Here is a 17,195-nt window from a genome sequence, read left to right as displayed (position 1 = left end):
CTCCCTCTGCCTGCCACTCCCCCTGCTTGTGTGCTCTCTCTCTCTCTCTGACAAATAAATAAATAAAATCTTTTTAAAAAAATAAAAATATACTAGTAATCGACCTGACAAAAATGTCAATGGTTATTATTTACAAATCATCCTATACTCATTGCAAAAGTTTTGTTCTATAATGAACCATAGTTTATATGATTCTTTACAAGTAAAATAAACTGCTAACGAGAAACTACTCAAAACAACATATAACTGAGGGCAGCATTGAATTGGGAGCCCGGACGTCGGGGGTTCACTCTGTTCCTTTTAAAGGATCTTATATTGAACAGCTCCTGGATGCCAGGCACGGAAGCTGGCATTTCTGAACATTATGATTCACTGGAAACTCACCAGATTCTCGAAGCTTTCATTTTACAAATGAAAGAAATGTTAAGAATTAATTTGTGAGCTTTAGCAAGCCATTATTTCAAATAAAGAGAATGGGTATTAAATTTGGAGAATGTCTTAAAACAATGGGGACCAGGGTTTACTAAAGAATTCTAACACTTCAGGCAAGAACAGAATTGTATTTATATATGCGATTAAAACCCCGCAGTCTGCTAAACACTAATGTTCTAGAGTTTGCAAATCATAGAATAAAGATGAGCCTGTTTGATAGGTTTCCCCCATTTAAAAGGAAATGCATAGATCCATAGAAAGAAAGCATTAAAAATGCATGTAAGGGAATACGAATGAATAGGAGAAAATCCTGTGGGTTTATGTCTACATTTGTTTATACACTGCCTCATTAGGCAAGGGATTTGAGGTAGAAACAGCTGTTTTATTTATTAAACGCCCTTCCCAGCAGTCCTCTCTGAATACAGAGTATCAGAGAAGCATCTTAGAACTTAATTTTGAATCTGAATTTTAAAAACAAAGAAGAAATAGATGTCAGCATTAAAAATCATATCAAGAAGAAAGCTAAAAAAAAAAAAAAAAAAACCAGGACAGAAGATGCACTATCACTCATCCCAAGCTGCTTCAGCGGATACCCGAACATCCAGATACCCCCAAACAGAAGGTGCGTAAAGCTGCCAAGATGGAAAAGAGACAACTCACATGACAACTAAAAACACAAGTCCAAGCAAAATTCAGAGGCCAAAGTTGCTGCTGAATGTTGTGTTTTCTCGTTCTTTCTACATAAAGCTCTTTCTACCTGGGCTCTGAAATTTCCCCGTTTCATCAGATTTCTTTCATTTAGTTATTGTTCCTTTCTTTAAACCTTCTTTTAGCCAAATGCCAGCCTTTATGAATGTGGAAAGATTACATTTCACACGTTTAAAAGGGAAGAAAAGCCCAGTGATTCTCTTCTCCAGCATTTACCGTCATACCATTAATCTCTAGTGCTTGGGCTTCCCTGGCTTCCTAGCTCTGGGGAGGGGTGAGGCAAGATGACCAACATACCTTGATGGCTGGTGCCTTTTTTACCTACCTTAAAAGGGTGTGATGAGAATTACTCCCAGCTTAACAATTCAAAGGTTATAAAGTACCTTGTCCGCCTTGGAGAGATGGTATCCTCCACAGACGAATGGTAACACACCACTGCTGTGAAAACAGGGCAGGCAAATGTAAAAGCTAATTCCTGAAGAGCTACACAGCAAAGGGCATTATCACCTATTTCATAGTGTGCCCCCATCGAAGGCAGTCCAAGGAGACATTCACAGAAGGCAGAACGCTGGATAACAAAGGAGATGATAAAAATTAAAGCACACGCGTAGTTTAACGGAGACTGCCAAGGTAAGGAGCAGAAGTCAGCTACCTGACTGAGCATAGAGCTGAGGCCAAGAAAGATTTTAGAAGCATTTATACTTTTTTTTTTTTTTAAAAAAGACGCTTTTTAAAAATGGTGGTAAAGTGGACATAACATAAAATTTACCATCTCCACACTTGTGTCTGTTCAGTAGTGTTAAGTCCCTGCGTGTTGTCGTGTAACCAACCTCCAGAACTCTTTTCATCTTGCAAAACTGAAACTCTGTATCCATTAAACATCCCCATTTCCCCTCCACCCAGCCACTGGCAACTACCATCCTGTTTTCTGTCTCTGAAACTGACTACGCCAGGTATTTCATGTAAGGGGAATCATACAGAAGTTGTCTTAAACAAAACAAAACAAAACTTTTAAACCAGAGAAACTACTAGCAGAGGCAAACGGAAATAACCTAAGATACAAAAGGGACAGAAAAAACAGGAAGCAGAAAGTGAACTGGGGAGCATTCTAGATTTTGGTATCTATAAAATGATCCCAGTCATAACATTAGTTATCGGAAGTGGATACATATCTTTTCTAAATATCTTTTCAACAAAAACAGAAAAAAACATGAGCAGAAAGTAGACTGGGGGAACTCCACCGTTTAGTGTCTGCAAAATGACTCCAGGCATAACATTGGTTAGCAGAAGTGGATTCAGATCCCCTTCTCCAAATACTTATAAAACAAAGATGAAATCAGCATCATCTTAGTTTCTTAAGATTTGACTCCAAAAAAGGAAGTTGAGTCTCAGGCTCAAATTCAATCAGAAAGAAAAGCATCTTTGTATCATCACACCAGTGACAATTAACCCCCATCTAAAAATGTTTCCAATCTTTCCAGGACATTCTCTGCTCAAGTAAACATGTTGCTAGATCTAATAGTACACGCAGGGAAGAGCATTGTATTTAACTTTTTCTTCTCAACAGTGAAAATACCTAATCTGATCTCAGAATACAAGGAAAATTTCAACACAAACGTCCCCTTAGAAATATGCTGATTGAAATAATCATCGAGAGGGACAGTTAAGTAAATCTAAAACTAACGTTGATGCTAAAGCTAATTTCAACTTTAAGCGGATAATATGAGCAAAAGTTATGAGTTTGACGGGAAATTTCCATTCTCATCATATTAAGTATTTTAATTGCATTGGCTAATCTGGGGATGTGTTCTTCAATTGGGAAATCATGAAGCAAAATGAATAGAATTACTCTTTCAGGAAAGAATTATAAGTCATCGAAACCTCTGAAAGATTAAAACTATAATTCTGGGGGGAAAAAAAGTTTTTGCTTTGCTCCACCTTATTTTTTTCTTGATGGAGTAAATGCCCCGAGGCTCTGACCTAGCTTCAGAAAAAGAGCCAGTAGAGTGTGTTCACGAAAAAGAAATTATCCAATTCCAGATTAGCAAAACTATCATAGGGATTAAGAAGTGACACAGAAAAGGAACACCCTGCAAGTGTGTATATAAGGGCCAAAAAGGCAGCTTGCAGATACGTTCCTCACTGTCACCTCTCCTCTTCACCCGGACAAACTGAACTTCTGCAGGAGCACCATGTCTTGCTCATCTCGGGTCTCTTCCAGGACTGGAGGCAGTGGCTTGGTTAGGGGGTCTGCTGGTGGGAGCAGCTTCAGCAGTGGAAGCAGATGCGGTCTGGGGGGTGGCTCTACCCGGGGCTTCCGAGGAGGAAGCGGCGGCTGTGGCCTGAGCGGGGGATCAAGCAGTGGCTTTGGCGGCAGCTTTGGAGGAGGTTTTGGTAGCTGCTCAGTAGGGGGTGGTTTGGGAGGAACTCTAGGCTCTGGGGCTAGCTTTGGAGGGGGTTCTGGCTTCGGAGGGGGTTCTGGCTTTGGAGGGGGTTCTGGCTTTGGTGGGGGGTCTGGCTTTGGTGGTGGTGCTAGTGGAGGCTTCTACAGCTATGGTAGTGGCATGGGGGGCGTACTGGGGGGTGGGATGGGAGGTGGTGCTGGCGATGGGGGGCTTTTCTCCGGAGGTGAAAAGCAAACCATGCAAAAGCTCAATGACCGTCTGGCCAGTTACCTAGACAAGGTCAGAGCCCTGGAGGAGGCCAACACTGACCTGGAGAACAAAATCAGGGTGTGGTATGAGAAATTTGGGCCTGGGAGTGGAGATGGTGGATCTGGAAAAGATTACAGCAAATACTATCCAATAATTGAAGATCTCCGGGGTCAGGTGAGACACTATCCATTACTGAGTTTCTATTATTTCTGTATCTTTTGCTTTTATTCAGATCATATGCCATAATGAAGATTTCAAGTCAAGGAATTATTTAAAGACGTATTTGCTTGTTGTATATGTACAAAGGGACTTGGTGTGTTTTAACTACGACCGTACTGAATATGACATCCAACCACGCTAATTATCTGTTTGCATCTCAGATTGGAGTATTTCTACATAAGCGCAGAATTGATATAATGGGAGGCAGCTAATTAACACATACATATAAGAATGGTGGCAATGAGTCAACACTAGCTTAATCTAATATTTTCATGATTAATTCTGGCAGGTTGACATATATTGGTGTCTTGGCTAGATTTAAATCATCTTCACAACTGTTTTTCTTCCTAGAAAATCGGGTGCAAATATTGTAGGAGCATGTGGCAGAATCTGACATGTTTAGCCACTGTTGTATGGGAAGTATTGTTTTAAAGACTTTTTAGAAGTAAAATGCATTTTTTTGTACTATTTTCTAAAAGAACTTCTAGAATAACTGATTTTGCAAAGCAGCAGAAATAAGCAGAGGGTTGTACTCTATAAAACAATGTTCCATGCCTACTCCAGTAAATGTGCAAACTGTCACCTTTTTGCAGAAAGATGTAGTCCAGCTACACCAGATTATCAATAAAGATGTCATGACTAAGCAAGTTTTCAAAACAATTTGCCTTTAAAAGCCAACTCGAGGGGCGCCTGGGTGGCACAGCGGTTAAGCGTCTGCCTTCGGCTCAGGGCGTGATCTCGGCGTTATGAGATCGAGCCCCACATCAGGCTCTTGGACTATGAGCCTGCTTCTTCCTCTCCCACTCCCCCTGCTTGTGTTCCCTCTCTCGCTGGCTGTCTCTATCTCTGTCGAATAAATAAATAAATCTTTAAAAAAAAAAAAAAAGCCAACTCGAAGGACATCTACCCTCAGGAGGTGGGCATGCAGACACAGGTAAAAAGCATCCATGATTCATTCACCATTATTGCCTTTTCTAGATCATTACTGCCACTATTGAAAACGCTGGGATCGTTTTGCAGATCGACAATGCCAGACTGGCCGCTGATGACTTCAGACTGAAGTAAGAAAAGCAAAGACTTGCAAACAAACGTTATGGGGGAAAATAAAATGCAATCTGTCTGTTTCATTTATTCTAAATTTAAAGAAATATCTTTTAGGGGAGCAAGACCTAAATCTACAAACATTCCAAGGGTAAATTTTAAAATCCATCACTCCACTCCAAAAAAGAAACAAAAAAAGAGGGAAAGTAAGATGAAATTTTTGTTCTAAAAATCTTAGCTATCAATAGAATTAATCTTTGGTTCATAATTTTCTTTCCAGGGGAAAAGTTCCTAAGAGAAAACTCAGTAGCCTTCGTTTGTCAAATAGCTCAGAAGGGGGCGCCTGGCTGGCTCAGTCAGAGAGGCAAGGGGCTCTTGATGTTGGCCGGTCAGGGTCGTGAGTTCAAGCCCCATGTTGGGTGTAGAGATTACATAAACAAACAAACAGCTCAGAGGAAAAATCTTTTTCTTGAACGTGTAAGAATGGATGGACTCTGAAATGCTCTATCCTGTCCTACTGCTGTCCTTTCCAGGTATGAGAATGAGCTGTATCTTCGGCAAGCCGTGGAGGCTGACATCAATGGCCTGCGGAAAGTTCTGGATGACCTGACCATGACACGCTCTGACCTGGAGATGCAGATTGAGAGCCTCACCGAGGAGCTGGCCTACCTGAAGAAGAACCACGAGGAGGTAGGAATACCTTCCACATCATTAAATGACTTTGGCCTACCTATTTTCCCCCACATCCATTCTGTAAAAATAAAATAAGTTTTATCTAAATGGATTTCCAACTCCTGTGACCAAGGAAAAAAGTAGTCATGAGCAAATTACATCTGAATTTAGTGGGAAGCGAGGGTAGCCTTCAGTGTCCTAGTTTCAATTTTTTGTTGGCTGGGCACATTTTAGGAAGCCTTTGCTTTTCTGTTGTTATACTGTGGTCCTTTCCTCTTCACGCCAGGAAATGAAGAGCATGCAAGGAAGCTCCGGAGGGGACGTGACCGTGGAAATGAACGCTGCCCCGGGAACTGACCTGACCAAGTTACTGAATGACATGAGGGCACAGTATGAAGAGCTGGCTGAGCAAAATCGCCGCGAGGCCGAGGAGCAGTTCAACAAGCAGGTAGATTACCCTGCTGGATGCCTGAGCCGGCGGCGTTCACACGCAAGCCACGTCCCCTCATGTCTTCAGCCTGTAGTGACTGCATTTTCTTTTTCTCTAGAGTGCATCACTGCAAGCACAAATTTCTACGGATGCTGGGGCAGCCAGTTCTGCCAAGAATGAGATAACAGAATTGAAACGTACCCTGCAAGCCCTGGAAATTGAGCTTCAGTCCCAAATGGCCATGGTAAGTGCAAAGAGGTTTGCAACATCTCCAACAGGGAGTCAAGCGATCCCATTTTCTTTCTTTGCCAAGATGTTCCACTTGGCACATAATAAAAGCAGCATTAGGAGAACTCGCCTGGGGTTGTAGAAAGCATAAAACATTCCAGTTAAAGATAATATACTTCCATAGAAGATTTAGCTTAAAGAAAAACAGTTATGCCAAGAAAAACTAAGGCACCAATGATAGAACAACACAGCTTGTAACTTGAAGGTGTCCTTCTCTTAGCACCTTATAAAAAACGAATTTTTCATCATGAAGCTTTGATTTGCTTGTTCTCTTAGAAAAGCTCCCTGGAAGCAACGCTGGCTGACACAGAAGGTGGCTACGGGGCTCAGCTGTCAGAAATCCAGATGCAGATCAGCAGCCTGGAGGAACAGATCTGCCAGATCCGGGGCGAGACCGAGTGCCAGAACGCAGAGTATGAGCAACTGCTGGACATCAAGACCCGCCTAGAGATGGAGATCGAGACGTACCGCCGCCTGCTCGATGGAGAGGGAGGGTAAGTGAAGGTCATGAACTCACTCAGTGCGTTCCTTGGTGCACTTATGTTATGAAACCAAAAAGGGGTCTAGGGGCTGGACTTGGTTTAAAAAGTCTTAGACTTGGTTAAAAAGTCACAGTGGGGTGCCTGGGGGTCTCAGTTGGTTAAGCGTCCAACTCTTGATTTCAGCTCAGGTCTTGATCTCAGGGGTGTGAATTCAAGCCCTGTGTTGGGCTACACACCCAACTCAAAATAAGAAGAAGGGCCCTCTTCCTCCTGCTCCATAGTCCAATCAAAAGACATTTACCTTCATCATGGAGCACCCCCTGCATGGAGGGTTTCTCCCATCTTGGCAAACAACAAAGGAAAACAATTATTTTTTCCTCTAGTGGTTCTGGTTTCGGAGGATCTGACTGTAGAAGCTCAGGATCCAGAAATACAGGATCCAGAAACATGGGATCTAGGGATGTGTCCACATCTGGTGACTCAAGATCTGGAAGCTGTTCCGGCCCAGGAAGAGGTAAACATTTCCCACATGTTCATGATCATTTTATAATTTAAAAGCAAAGGCATGCTTCTCTTGTCTTATCAAAAACGTATACTACTGTTTACAGAATCTTAACCTGGAGAGAACCTACTTAAAGAACACACTTGGGTTTCTGTGATCGTTTCCAGACTGACGCTGTGATTCTGTGATTTTCAGATCCAAACAAGACCAGAGTGACTAAGACCATTGTGGAGGAGGTGGTGGATGGCAGAGTCATCTCGTCTCAAGTCAGCAACGTGTCTGAGGTGAAAGTTAAATAAGCAATTTCCAGATCAGCAAGAGTGTCTTTTGGAGAAAAACCAGAAGGACACAAATGAAGAAATCATGTCAATCTCACCATCTTTCTGGATAACTTCAGGAAAGAGTTTTCATCCAGAAATAGATGACCAAACAATTTTTCTGCATCCTCTTTTTTTTCTGACTAGAATGCTCTTGAAAAAGTTGAAAAATGACAATCTTGCTCTAATCATTTTCATGCTTCAATAAACTTACTTTTGCAAGTTAACTAAATGCTTCCTGAAATTTTTAAAGAAATTCAATATTTTACCTAGAAGTAAAGCTATCAGTCATGATCTCACTTCATTGTTACATTACTAATATTAATTCATTATTAACATAGTCCCCTCTTCATAAAAATCAAAACAGTAGCCATTTGGTATGTGGGCATTTCTAGCAACATCTCACAGGAACTCAGTGATAGCTGAAATTAGACCTTAGCATCCCCCCCAAAAAATAAGTCTGGGAAAGAAGATGGGATATGTGATAGCATGCCAGATTTCTGAAAACCTTGAAAGCCCCAAAGACAAAAGATCTCAGATACTTGTACCCTTATGAAATCTAGCCATAACTCTAGCCAAAAATTGTCACTTTGCCAAGGTGGTGTTTCCTTTTCCCATTCTCTGTTGCTGAAATTTTTACCCCTGAGTCATCCACTTGGCTCCATCTTGTCTTGCGTGGGATAATGAAGCCCGTGAAAGTAGGGCGGGGGGTGGTAGAGGGTCAGTCCCAGGAAGAACTAGACACAGGACAAAGCCAAGCTGGGTAAGGACTTTCCCACTCAAGGAATTTAATAGGACCAGATCACAAATTAGAAAATCAACCCCACAAGCCACTCCTCAAGAAAAGAACTTGAGACTTGGCACAAAAAGCCTAATTTAAAATTACAAAGGATAAACCTGAATATAATTTATGCAAATAGTAACTTCAAATAAAAAATCAATAAGAGCTGTGTAAGAGTATCAAACTTTAATAATCAAAAACAACCCGGAAAATGTAGTTTTTCATTTGCTAGGCATATTGAATAAACCGTAAAAATGAACCTGCGAGTACACTGAGACTTTGGCTGTAATAGATCACTGCAGAACAAAGTTAATAGCTAAGCACAAAACCACTACTCAAAAAGAGCAACGTTGGGGCACCTGGGTGGCACAGCGGTTAAGCGTCTGCCTTCGGCTCAGCGTGATCCCGGCGTTCTGGGATCAAGCCCCACGTCAGGCTCCTCCGCTATGAGCCTGCTTCTTCCTCTCCCACTCCCCCTGCTTGTGTTCTCTCTCTCGCTGGCTGTCTCTATCTCTGTCAAATAAATAAATAAAATCTTTGAAAAAAAAAAAAGAGCAACGTTGTCTTAAGTCAAACATATGTTTCCCATCAAGCCATTACAGTAAATTAAACCTTGGATATTTTTCCTCTACTGAAAAGTTCAGAAATATGAACCAGCTGATCTAGGCTGGATTAATGATGGGGGGATACAAATGGAAACCAGCTGTGTGCAGGTTCCAACCCCCCTGGGTCATCACGGCCACATCAGGGAAGCCTTGCTCTGAGAGTCTTCCCAGATGTAGTCTTCTAGTCATGTACCTCCTGGCACCTACACTGATGACTGGTATTATACTCGTGTCAAAGCAACAATATGCAGCTACTCTGAAAATCATCTTTAGGTGAAAACCCTCATTCTGGGTTTCCTTGGCATGTGTTAAGATGCTGCATTTGTACTAAATGATCATTTGTAGAAAAAGCCAGCACATACTGAGATGCAGTAGTGTATGTTTCAAGCATTTCAATCATACAGCTGAAATTACTGAACCATTTTGGATCCTGAAATTGACTTAGAGTACTGAATGAAATGTTAAGGATAAGGTGTTCGCACATTATGACCTGCTCTAAGATCACTTCAAAACCACATGCCATGAAACTGCATATGTTTTATTCTGGAACTTGAAAGTTCAGCAACCCATCAACTTTTAAATGAGAGTAGAAGAGCCAGTGCCTACTTGCATATGGATTTTCACCCGTTGACTTCTGATCCAGAGATTCGTGTGGTTGTTCTTGTCATTTTGACCTCTAGGGACAATGGGCAAGAATGGACATGGTACCCATCCTCACAAAGATTAGAAGCAAGAAACAAGGTTTGTAGTAGGCAGAGAAGAGGAACAGCCAAAGGATTTGAGACTCTATGGAAAATAGCCTAAACTTGCTTAATGACTTCATGGAATTAGACGCTGTTCAAAAGACCTACAAGAGAAGACAAAGTGATGAGTATAAATCAGCCAGAACGTAGCTCAAGTAATATTTTCCAAATTACCTCCTCCATTAACCAAATACTACTGCATGTAATTCACTTCAAAAAATTATCAGTGGCTCAAACGGGACACTTGAAAAATATTGGTCAAGCCCTTTTATTTTTTTATTTTTATTTTACGTTTATTTTATTTATTTATTTATTTATTTTGACAGTGAGAGACAGCCAGCAAGAGAGGGAATACAAGCAGGGGGAGTGGGAGAGGAAGAAGCAGGCTCCTAGTGGAAGAGCCTGATGTGGGGCTTGATCCCACAACGCCGGGATCATGCCCTGAGCCTAAGGCAGACGCTTAACTGACTGCNAAAGCAGGGGGAGTGGGAGAGGAAGAAGCAGGCTCCTAGTGGAAGAGCCTGATGTGGGGCTTGATCCCACAACGCCGGGATCATGCCCTGAGCCTAAGGCAGACGCTTAACTGACTGCGCCACCCAGGCGCCCCTGGTCAAGCCCTTTTAAAAACAATTTACTCATTGGTAATATCAATGGCAATATGAAATGGTAGGGGGAAAGGAACAAACACTGTGATAACACTTCAACCAATTGTTTTTATGTTAGCATTTAAATGGCATATAGACGACAAGCCCAGAATGCATCACTGATCTATCATGCATCAAGTACATGGATTCCTGGGGAGTTGGGGGGGTTGTTTATTTCAGTAACCAAATCACAAGGAACATGAAAGCATATAAGAGCTCACTTAAAACTGCAATAGGACTGCATCGCATGCCCCCAGCTTGCTTCTTACTGACCCTGTAGAGGTGGGGAGTGTTTCACAACATCCCAACCTCTGTCAGTTCATTCTAACACCCTAACCTTAGAAACATGCACTGCCTTTAGGTTGACTCATTGCTTGCAGCCAGCTGTAAAATAAATTACTCCAAATGATTTTATATAAGTTTGCCTAAGACCAAGAAGTCAGGTTCTTAAGTCTCCATGATGGTTTTTATGCAAACAATGGCTTTGTGGCACCATTACAAGAGAAGGTAATTGTGCTCTCCCCACTGAGTGTTCCATACCCAAAAGTTTCCATGAAGATCCAGTATTCGTGCTTGTGATAGCTATAATAACAACATCAAAAAATCACAATTTTTTCAAACTTTTATATTTAAGATTTTATGTTTAAGTAATCTCTACACCCAAATGGGACTCGAACTTACAACCCAAGATCAAGTGTCACATACTCTACCGACTAAGCCAGCCAGGCGCCCCTACAGAGTTTTATTTTATTTTATTTTGCTTTTTTTTTTAAACTTTATTTTATTTTAATTCAATTAATGAACATACATTGTGGCATTAGTTTCAGAGGTAGAGCTCAGTGATTCATCAGTTGTATATAACACCCAGTGCTCATTACATCATGTGCCCTTCTTAATGCCCATCACTCAGTTACCCCATCCCCCTACCCCCCTCCCCTCCAGCAACCCTCAGTTTGTTTCCTATGGTTAAGAGTCTCTTATGGTTTGTCTACCTCTCTGATTTCATCTAGTTTTATTTTTCCCTCCCTTCCTCTATGCTCCTGTTTTGTTTCTTAAAATTCCACATGAGTGAAATCATGTGATAGTTGTCTTTCTCTGATTCACTTATTTCGCTTAGCCTAATACCCTCTAGTTCCATCCCTGTCATTGCAAATGGCAAGATTTCATTTTTTGACGGCTGAGTAATATTCCATTGTGTATATATACCACATCTTCTTTATCCATTCATCTGTCGATGGACATCTGGGCTCTTTCCATAGTTTGGCTATTGTGGATGTTGCTGCTATAAACACCAGTGTGCAGATGCCCCTTCAGATCACTACATGTGTATCTTTGGGGTAAATACCCAGTAGTGCAAATGCTGGGTTGTAGGGAAGCTCTATTTTCAACTTTTCCTGGAACCTCCATACTGTTTTCCCAAGTGGCTACACCAGATTCCATTTCTACCAGCAGTGTAAAAGGGTTCCCCTTTCTCCACATCCTCCCCAACATTTGTTGTTTCCTGCCTCGTTAATTTTAGCCATTCTGACTGGTGTGAGGTGGTTTCTCATTGTGGTTCTGATTTATATTTCCCTGATGTTGAGTGATGTTGAGCATTTTTTCATGTATCTGTTGGCCATTTGGATGTCTTTTTTGGAGAAATATCTGTTCATGTCTTCCGCCCATTTCTTGACTGGATTATTTGTTCTTTGCATGTTGAGTTGGTAAGTTCTTTTCAGATTTTGGATACTAACCCTTTATCTGAAAAGACATTTGCAAACATCTTCTCCCATTCTGTAGGCTGTCTTTTGGTTTTGTCGACTGTTTCCTTGTTGTGCAAAGCTTTTTGTCTTGACAAAGTCCCTATAGTTCATTTTTGCTTTTGTTTCCTTTGCCTTTGGAGACGTGTCTAGCCAGAAGTCACTGTGGCTGAGGTCAAAGAGGTTGTTGCATGTGTTCTTTCCTAGGATTTTGATGGATTCCTGTCTCACATTTAGGTCTTTCATCCACTTTGAGGTTTTTTTGTGTATGGTCTAAGAAAATGGTCCAGTTTCATTCTTGTGCATGTGGCTGTCCACCCTACAGTCGGTTAGGAACCCAACTCTTGGTTTCAGCTAGGGTCGTGTTCTCGGGGTCATGAGATCAAGCGCCCCCTCAGGCTCCATGCTCACCGTGGAGTCTGCTTAAGATTCTCCTACCTTTGTTCCTCCTGCGCGTGTGCTCTCTCTCTCTAAAATAAATAAATAAGTAAATCTTTAAAAATAATAATAAGTACAAAGTTGACTGGTGACTTTTATTCTAATCTCCCACCCAGAATAGAAATTCTTCCTGAAAGATTATTCTAAGCCTCCAGTCTCTGGGTGAAGATGCCCAGAGCTTGCAAAGTCATGACTTGGGAAGGCAGATCATTCAATTTAAGAACAGGTGTAAAGTTAAAAGTGGTTTCCTTACATGGAGCCCGATCTGTCTCTCTGTTCAGCAATTTGATCCTGGTTCAGGCCTTTGGAGCTATTTTTAAATGGCCATGGGTCTTTTCTCTTCTAAACAAAATTCCCCATTTCTTGAGCCATGCCTCCTCTGACATTGTTTCCATATCCTTCATTAACTGGACCACACATGTTGGATGTTACAGACATATTTGCAATTAATTAGTCCTCTTAAACCATGGCGCCCAGAATGAAACACAAAGATCAAGAGCAGTGGGAAAGTGGCCCCTGGGCTTTTGTAAATCTTTTGATCCAGTCTAACTTCAGCGGCCACAGCATGCTCACAACTGTTGAGGTGGAACTTTCACAGAGACACTTTATCCTTCCACTGATGTTTTATTCCCCCTTTCTTTTTAACTCCTGGAACTTCCTTTTATTATTCTATTTGCTTTACAAACTCTTACCAATTTGGGGTCATCATTTTACCTTGAAAGTTTTTAAAATATATTTTTGATTCTCTCATCCAACATATTAAATATGTTTGTATCACTTAGGAAAAAATGCAACAAAATCGAAAATGCAAGCCGTATCACACCTCAGCCCCCCACCTGCTCATCGCAGATATCAGCTTGATGGAAATGTTTCCTAAATAATATTTTATTTGAATATTTTATTTGAATATTCAAATATTTGAATATTTTATTTGAATATTTTATTCTGTGTTCAATTGTTTCAATGTTGACAAAAGTTTTAAGAAATGTTTACTTGGTGAGTAGTGTTTGAAGACATAGGAACAGACTCAGAGTCCCCTTAAGTAAAATGAAGCAAAAGCCATGCAGAGAAAGAACATCAAGTGACATGGAATTTACTTACCAAAAAATATCGTCCTTCTAGTGCAACAGCTTTAGTTAAAGATGATAGACAGATAGATGATAGATTTATTTCACTGCCTCTGACACTACACATAATGAAGAAGAACATGTTTTATAATATGGAAATCATGGGGGGAGGGACTTCCCATTATAAAGAGGCACCTGGAGAGAGGAAGTAGGGTATGTTATGCTTATAATCTCCAAGTTTAGGTAATCTGCTGTGATTCAAAATCTGCAGACGTTGAATTTACCCACAGAAGGAGCAAGGGGCAGCCACAGCTGAGGTTTACAAGAACCTGGAGAAACTTAAAACATTGCTATTTAATAGTAAATCGAAACATTATAGTGTATCAGTTCCTCCTTTTCTCTTTAACTTTCTTGGGGGTCCTGTACTTTCATAAAATAAGAATATACAGTTAGGTATTATTAATCACTTCAAAAACCCAAACCATGGGTGCCGGGGTGGCTCAGTCAGTTAAGCACCTGCCTTTGGCTCCGGCCATGATCCCAGAGTCCTGGGATCGAGCCCCACATCCCCACATCCACCTTCCTGCACAGCAGGGAGTCTGCTTCTCCCTCTCCCTCTGCCTCTTTCCCCAGCTTATGCTCTCTCTCACTCACTCTCTCTCTCAAATAAATAAATAAAATCTTAAAAAAAAAAAAAGGCCAAAGCAGGCTTTGAGAAAAATTTAACACTTAAAATTTTATTTTCTTACAATTGGCAAAAGCAAGAAAAAAGTAACAGAAGCATATTAAAAGGAATCTGACCATTTTCTCTTCCTACATTTTATTCTTATTTAAGACAGGATACATAGGGTAAGAATCTACCACTCTCTGTTACTTCACCAGAAATCCCTAAAATTGATTTCAGATACCTTCATCTGAAAAGATGGTATATTTATCATATAATTCCAAAGGAAAATAAATTGTTTTAAGCACAGTCATCAAAATGCATGAGGACAGAAATGCAATAAGTGAAAATACAAGTTGAAGTAGGCTGGTAGCCTGCAAATGTTACCTGCTTCACTTCTCCAGTGTGAGATAATAAATACCTGAAGGCATTTTCTGTGTTTTAAAATAAATAAGACACTCTACAGAGTTTAACAAAACGATAATTTAGTATTACAGATGTCACTGAAAATCTTTCAGGTGATACTATCAGAGAGGAAACATCCACTTTATCAACTAGAAAAGGAGGTACTAACTGATAACTCCCTAATACTCTCCTGGAGGTTGGTTTTTGCAGGATTGAAACCTTTCCATCCTGTCCCGCTTTGCCCAAAAATCTAGTCTATGGCAATTAGATTCTGATCACAGGAAAGGAAGAATCCTAGTGGCGGGGGGGCTCCTCAGGTGGAGCTTTTTGCACCAACTTTGGGGGTGCCAGGCAGGGAGGAGGTGAGAGTGGGCTGCCCTCTGATAATGAGAAGGATACGATGTGAAACCCAATGACCCTCTCGCAGTCAGCCCGGACAAGATGGCGCTCTGGAGCAGGCAAGCCATTCACTTGAACATGAAATCAAAGCACGGTACAAGAAATTTGGACCTGGGGCAATGGTCCAGAAGTAAAACAGGACTAAAGAAGTATCACCAGATAATTGAGGAACTTAGAAACAAGGTAAGACAGTTTGCTGCTGCTGGACAAGAGAATGCTATGAAAAGTGACAAAATAGGAAAAGATGGAGACCATCTGACACCATCACCGTATTTTCCTCAATTTAACCAGATGAAGGAATTGAACAAGCAATAGAATATCCTTCTGTGGGGCGCCTGGGTGGCACAGCGTAAGCGTCTGCCTTCGGCTCAGGGCGTGATCCCNTCATGACTTGGGAAGGCAGATCATTCAATTTAAGAACAGGTGTAAAGTTAAAAGTGGTTTCCTTACATGGAGCCCGATCTGTCTCTCTGTTCAGCAATTTGATCCTGGTTCAGGCCTTTGGAGCTATTTTTAAATGGCCATGGGTCTTTTCTCTTCTAAACAAAATTCCCCATTTCTTGAGCCATGCCTCCTCTGACATTGTTTCCATATCCTTCATTAACTGGACCACACATGTTGGATGTTACAGACATATTTGCAATTAATTAGTCCTCTTAAACCATGGCGCCCAGAATGAAACACAAAGATCAAGAGCAGTGGGAAAGTGGCCCCTGGGCTTTTGTAAATCTTTTGATCCAGTCTAACTTCAGCGGCCACAGCATGTTCACGACTGTTGAGGTGGAACTTTCACAGAGACACTTTATCCTTCCACTGATGTTTTATTCCCCCTTTCTTTTTAACTCCTGGAACTTCCTTTTATTATTCTATTTGCTTTACAAACTCTTACCAATTTGGGGTCATCATTTTACCTTGAAAGTTTTTAAAATATATTTTTGATTCTCTCATCCAACATATTAAATATGTTTGTATCACTTAGGAAAAAATGCAACAAAATCGAAAATGCAAGCCGTATCACACCTCAGCCCCCCACCTGCTCATCGCAGATATCAGCTTGATGGAAATGTTTCCTAAATAATATTTTATTTGAATATTTTATTTGAATATTCAAATATTTGAATATTTTATTTGAATATTTTATTCTGTGTTCAATTGTTTCAATGTTGACAAAAGTTTTAAGAAATGTTTACTTGGTGAGTAGTGTTTGAAGACATAGGAACAGACTCAGAGTCCCCTTAAGTAAAATGAAGCAAAAGCCATGCAGAGAAAGAACATCAAGTGACATGGAATTTACTTACCAAAAAATATCGTCCTTCTAGTGCAACAGCTTTAGTTAAAGATGATAGATAGACAGATAGATGATAGATTTATTTCACTGCCTCTGACACTACACATAATGAAGAAGAACATGTTTTATAATATGGAAATCATGGGGGGAGGGACTTCCCATTATAAAGAGGCACCTGGAGAGAGGAAGTAGGGTATGTTATGCTTATAATCTCCAAGTTTAGGTAATCTGCTGTGATTCAAAATCTGCAGACGTTGAATTTACCCACAGAAGGAGCAAGGGGCAGCCACAGCTGAGGTTTACAAGAACCTGGAGAAACTTAAAACATTGCTATTTAATAGTAAATCGAAACATTATAGTGTATCAGTTCCTCCTTTTCTCTTTAACTTTCTTGGGGGTCCTGTACTTTCATAAAATAAGAATATACAGTTAGGTATTATTAATCACTTCAAAAACCCAAACCATGGGTGCCGGGGTGGCTCAGTCAGTTAAGCACCTGCCTTTGGCTCCGGCCATGATCCCAGAGTCCTGGGATCGAGCCCCACATCCCCACATCCACCTTCCTGCACAGCAGGGAGTCTGCTTCTCCCTCTCCCTCTGCCTCTTTCCCCAGCTTATGCTCTCTCTCACTCACTCTCTCTCTCAAATAAATAAATAAAATCTTAAAAAAAAAAAAA

General features: G+C 40.9%; 1 protein-coding gene across 1 annotated transcript; it reads left to right on the top strand.

Annotated features, from left to right (window-relative positions):
• The first annotated feature begins 3,285 nt into the window (after window positions 1–3,285).
• KRT24 (keratin 24) lies at window positions 3,286–7,957 on the top strand. Its single transcript, XM_019805634.2, has 8 exons — window positions 3,286–3,968; window positions 4,992–5,074; window positions 5,588–5,744; window positions 6,013–6,174; window positions 6,275–6,400; window positions 6,721–6,938; window positions 7,310–7,440; window positions 7,624–7,957. The coding sequence occupies exons 1-8, from the start codon at window positions 3,333–3,335 to the stop codon at window positions 7,725–7,727; spliced, it is 1,617 nt and encodes a 538-aa protein (XP_019661193.2). The 5' UTR covers window positions 3,286–3,332; the 3' UTR covers window positions 7,728–7,957.
• Window positions 7,958–17,195: the final 9,238 nt, after the last annotated feature.

Source organism: Ailuropoda melanoleuca, chromosome 13, assembly GCF_002007445.2.
Source record: "Ailuropoda melanoleuca isolate Jingjing chromosome 13, ASM200744v2, whole genome shotgun sequence".
NCBI classification, from domain to species: domain Eukaryota; kingdom Metazoa; phylum Chordata; class Mammalia; order Carnivora; family Ursidae; genus Ailuropoda; species Ailuropoda melanoleuca.
This window is presented reverse-complemented; position numbering and strand designations above follow the sequence as displayed.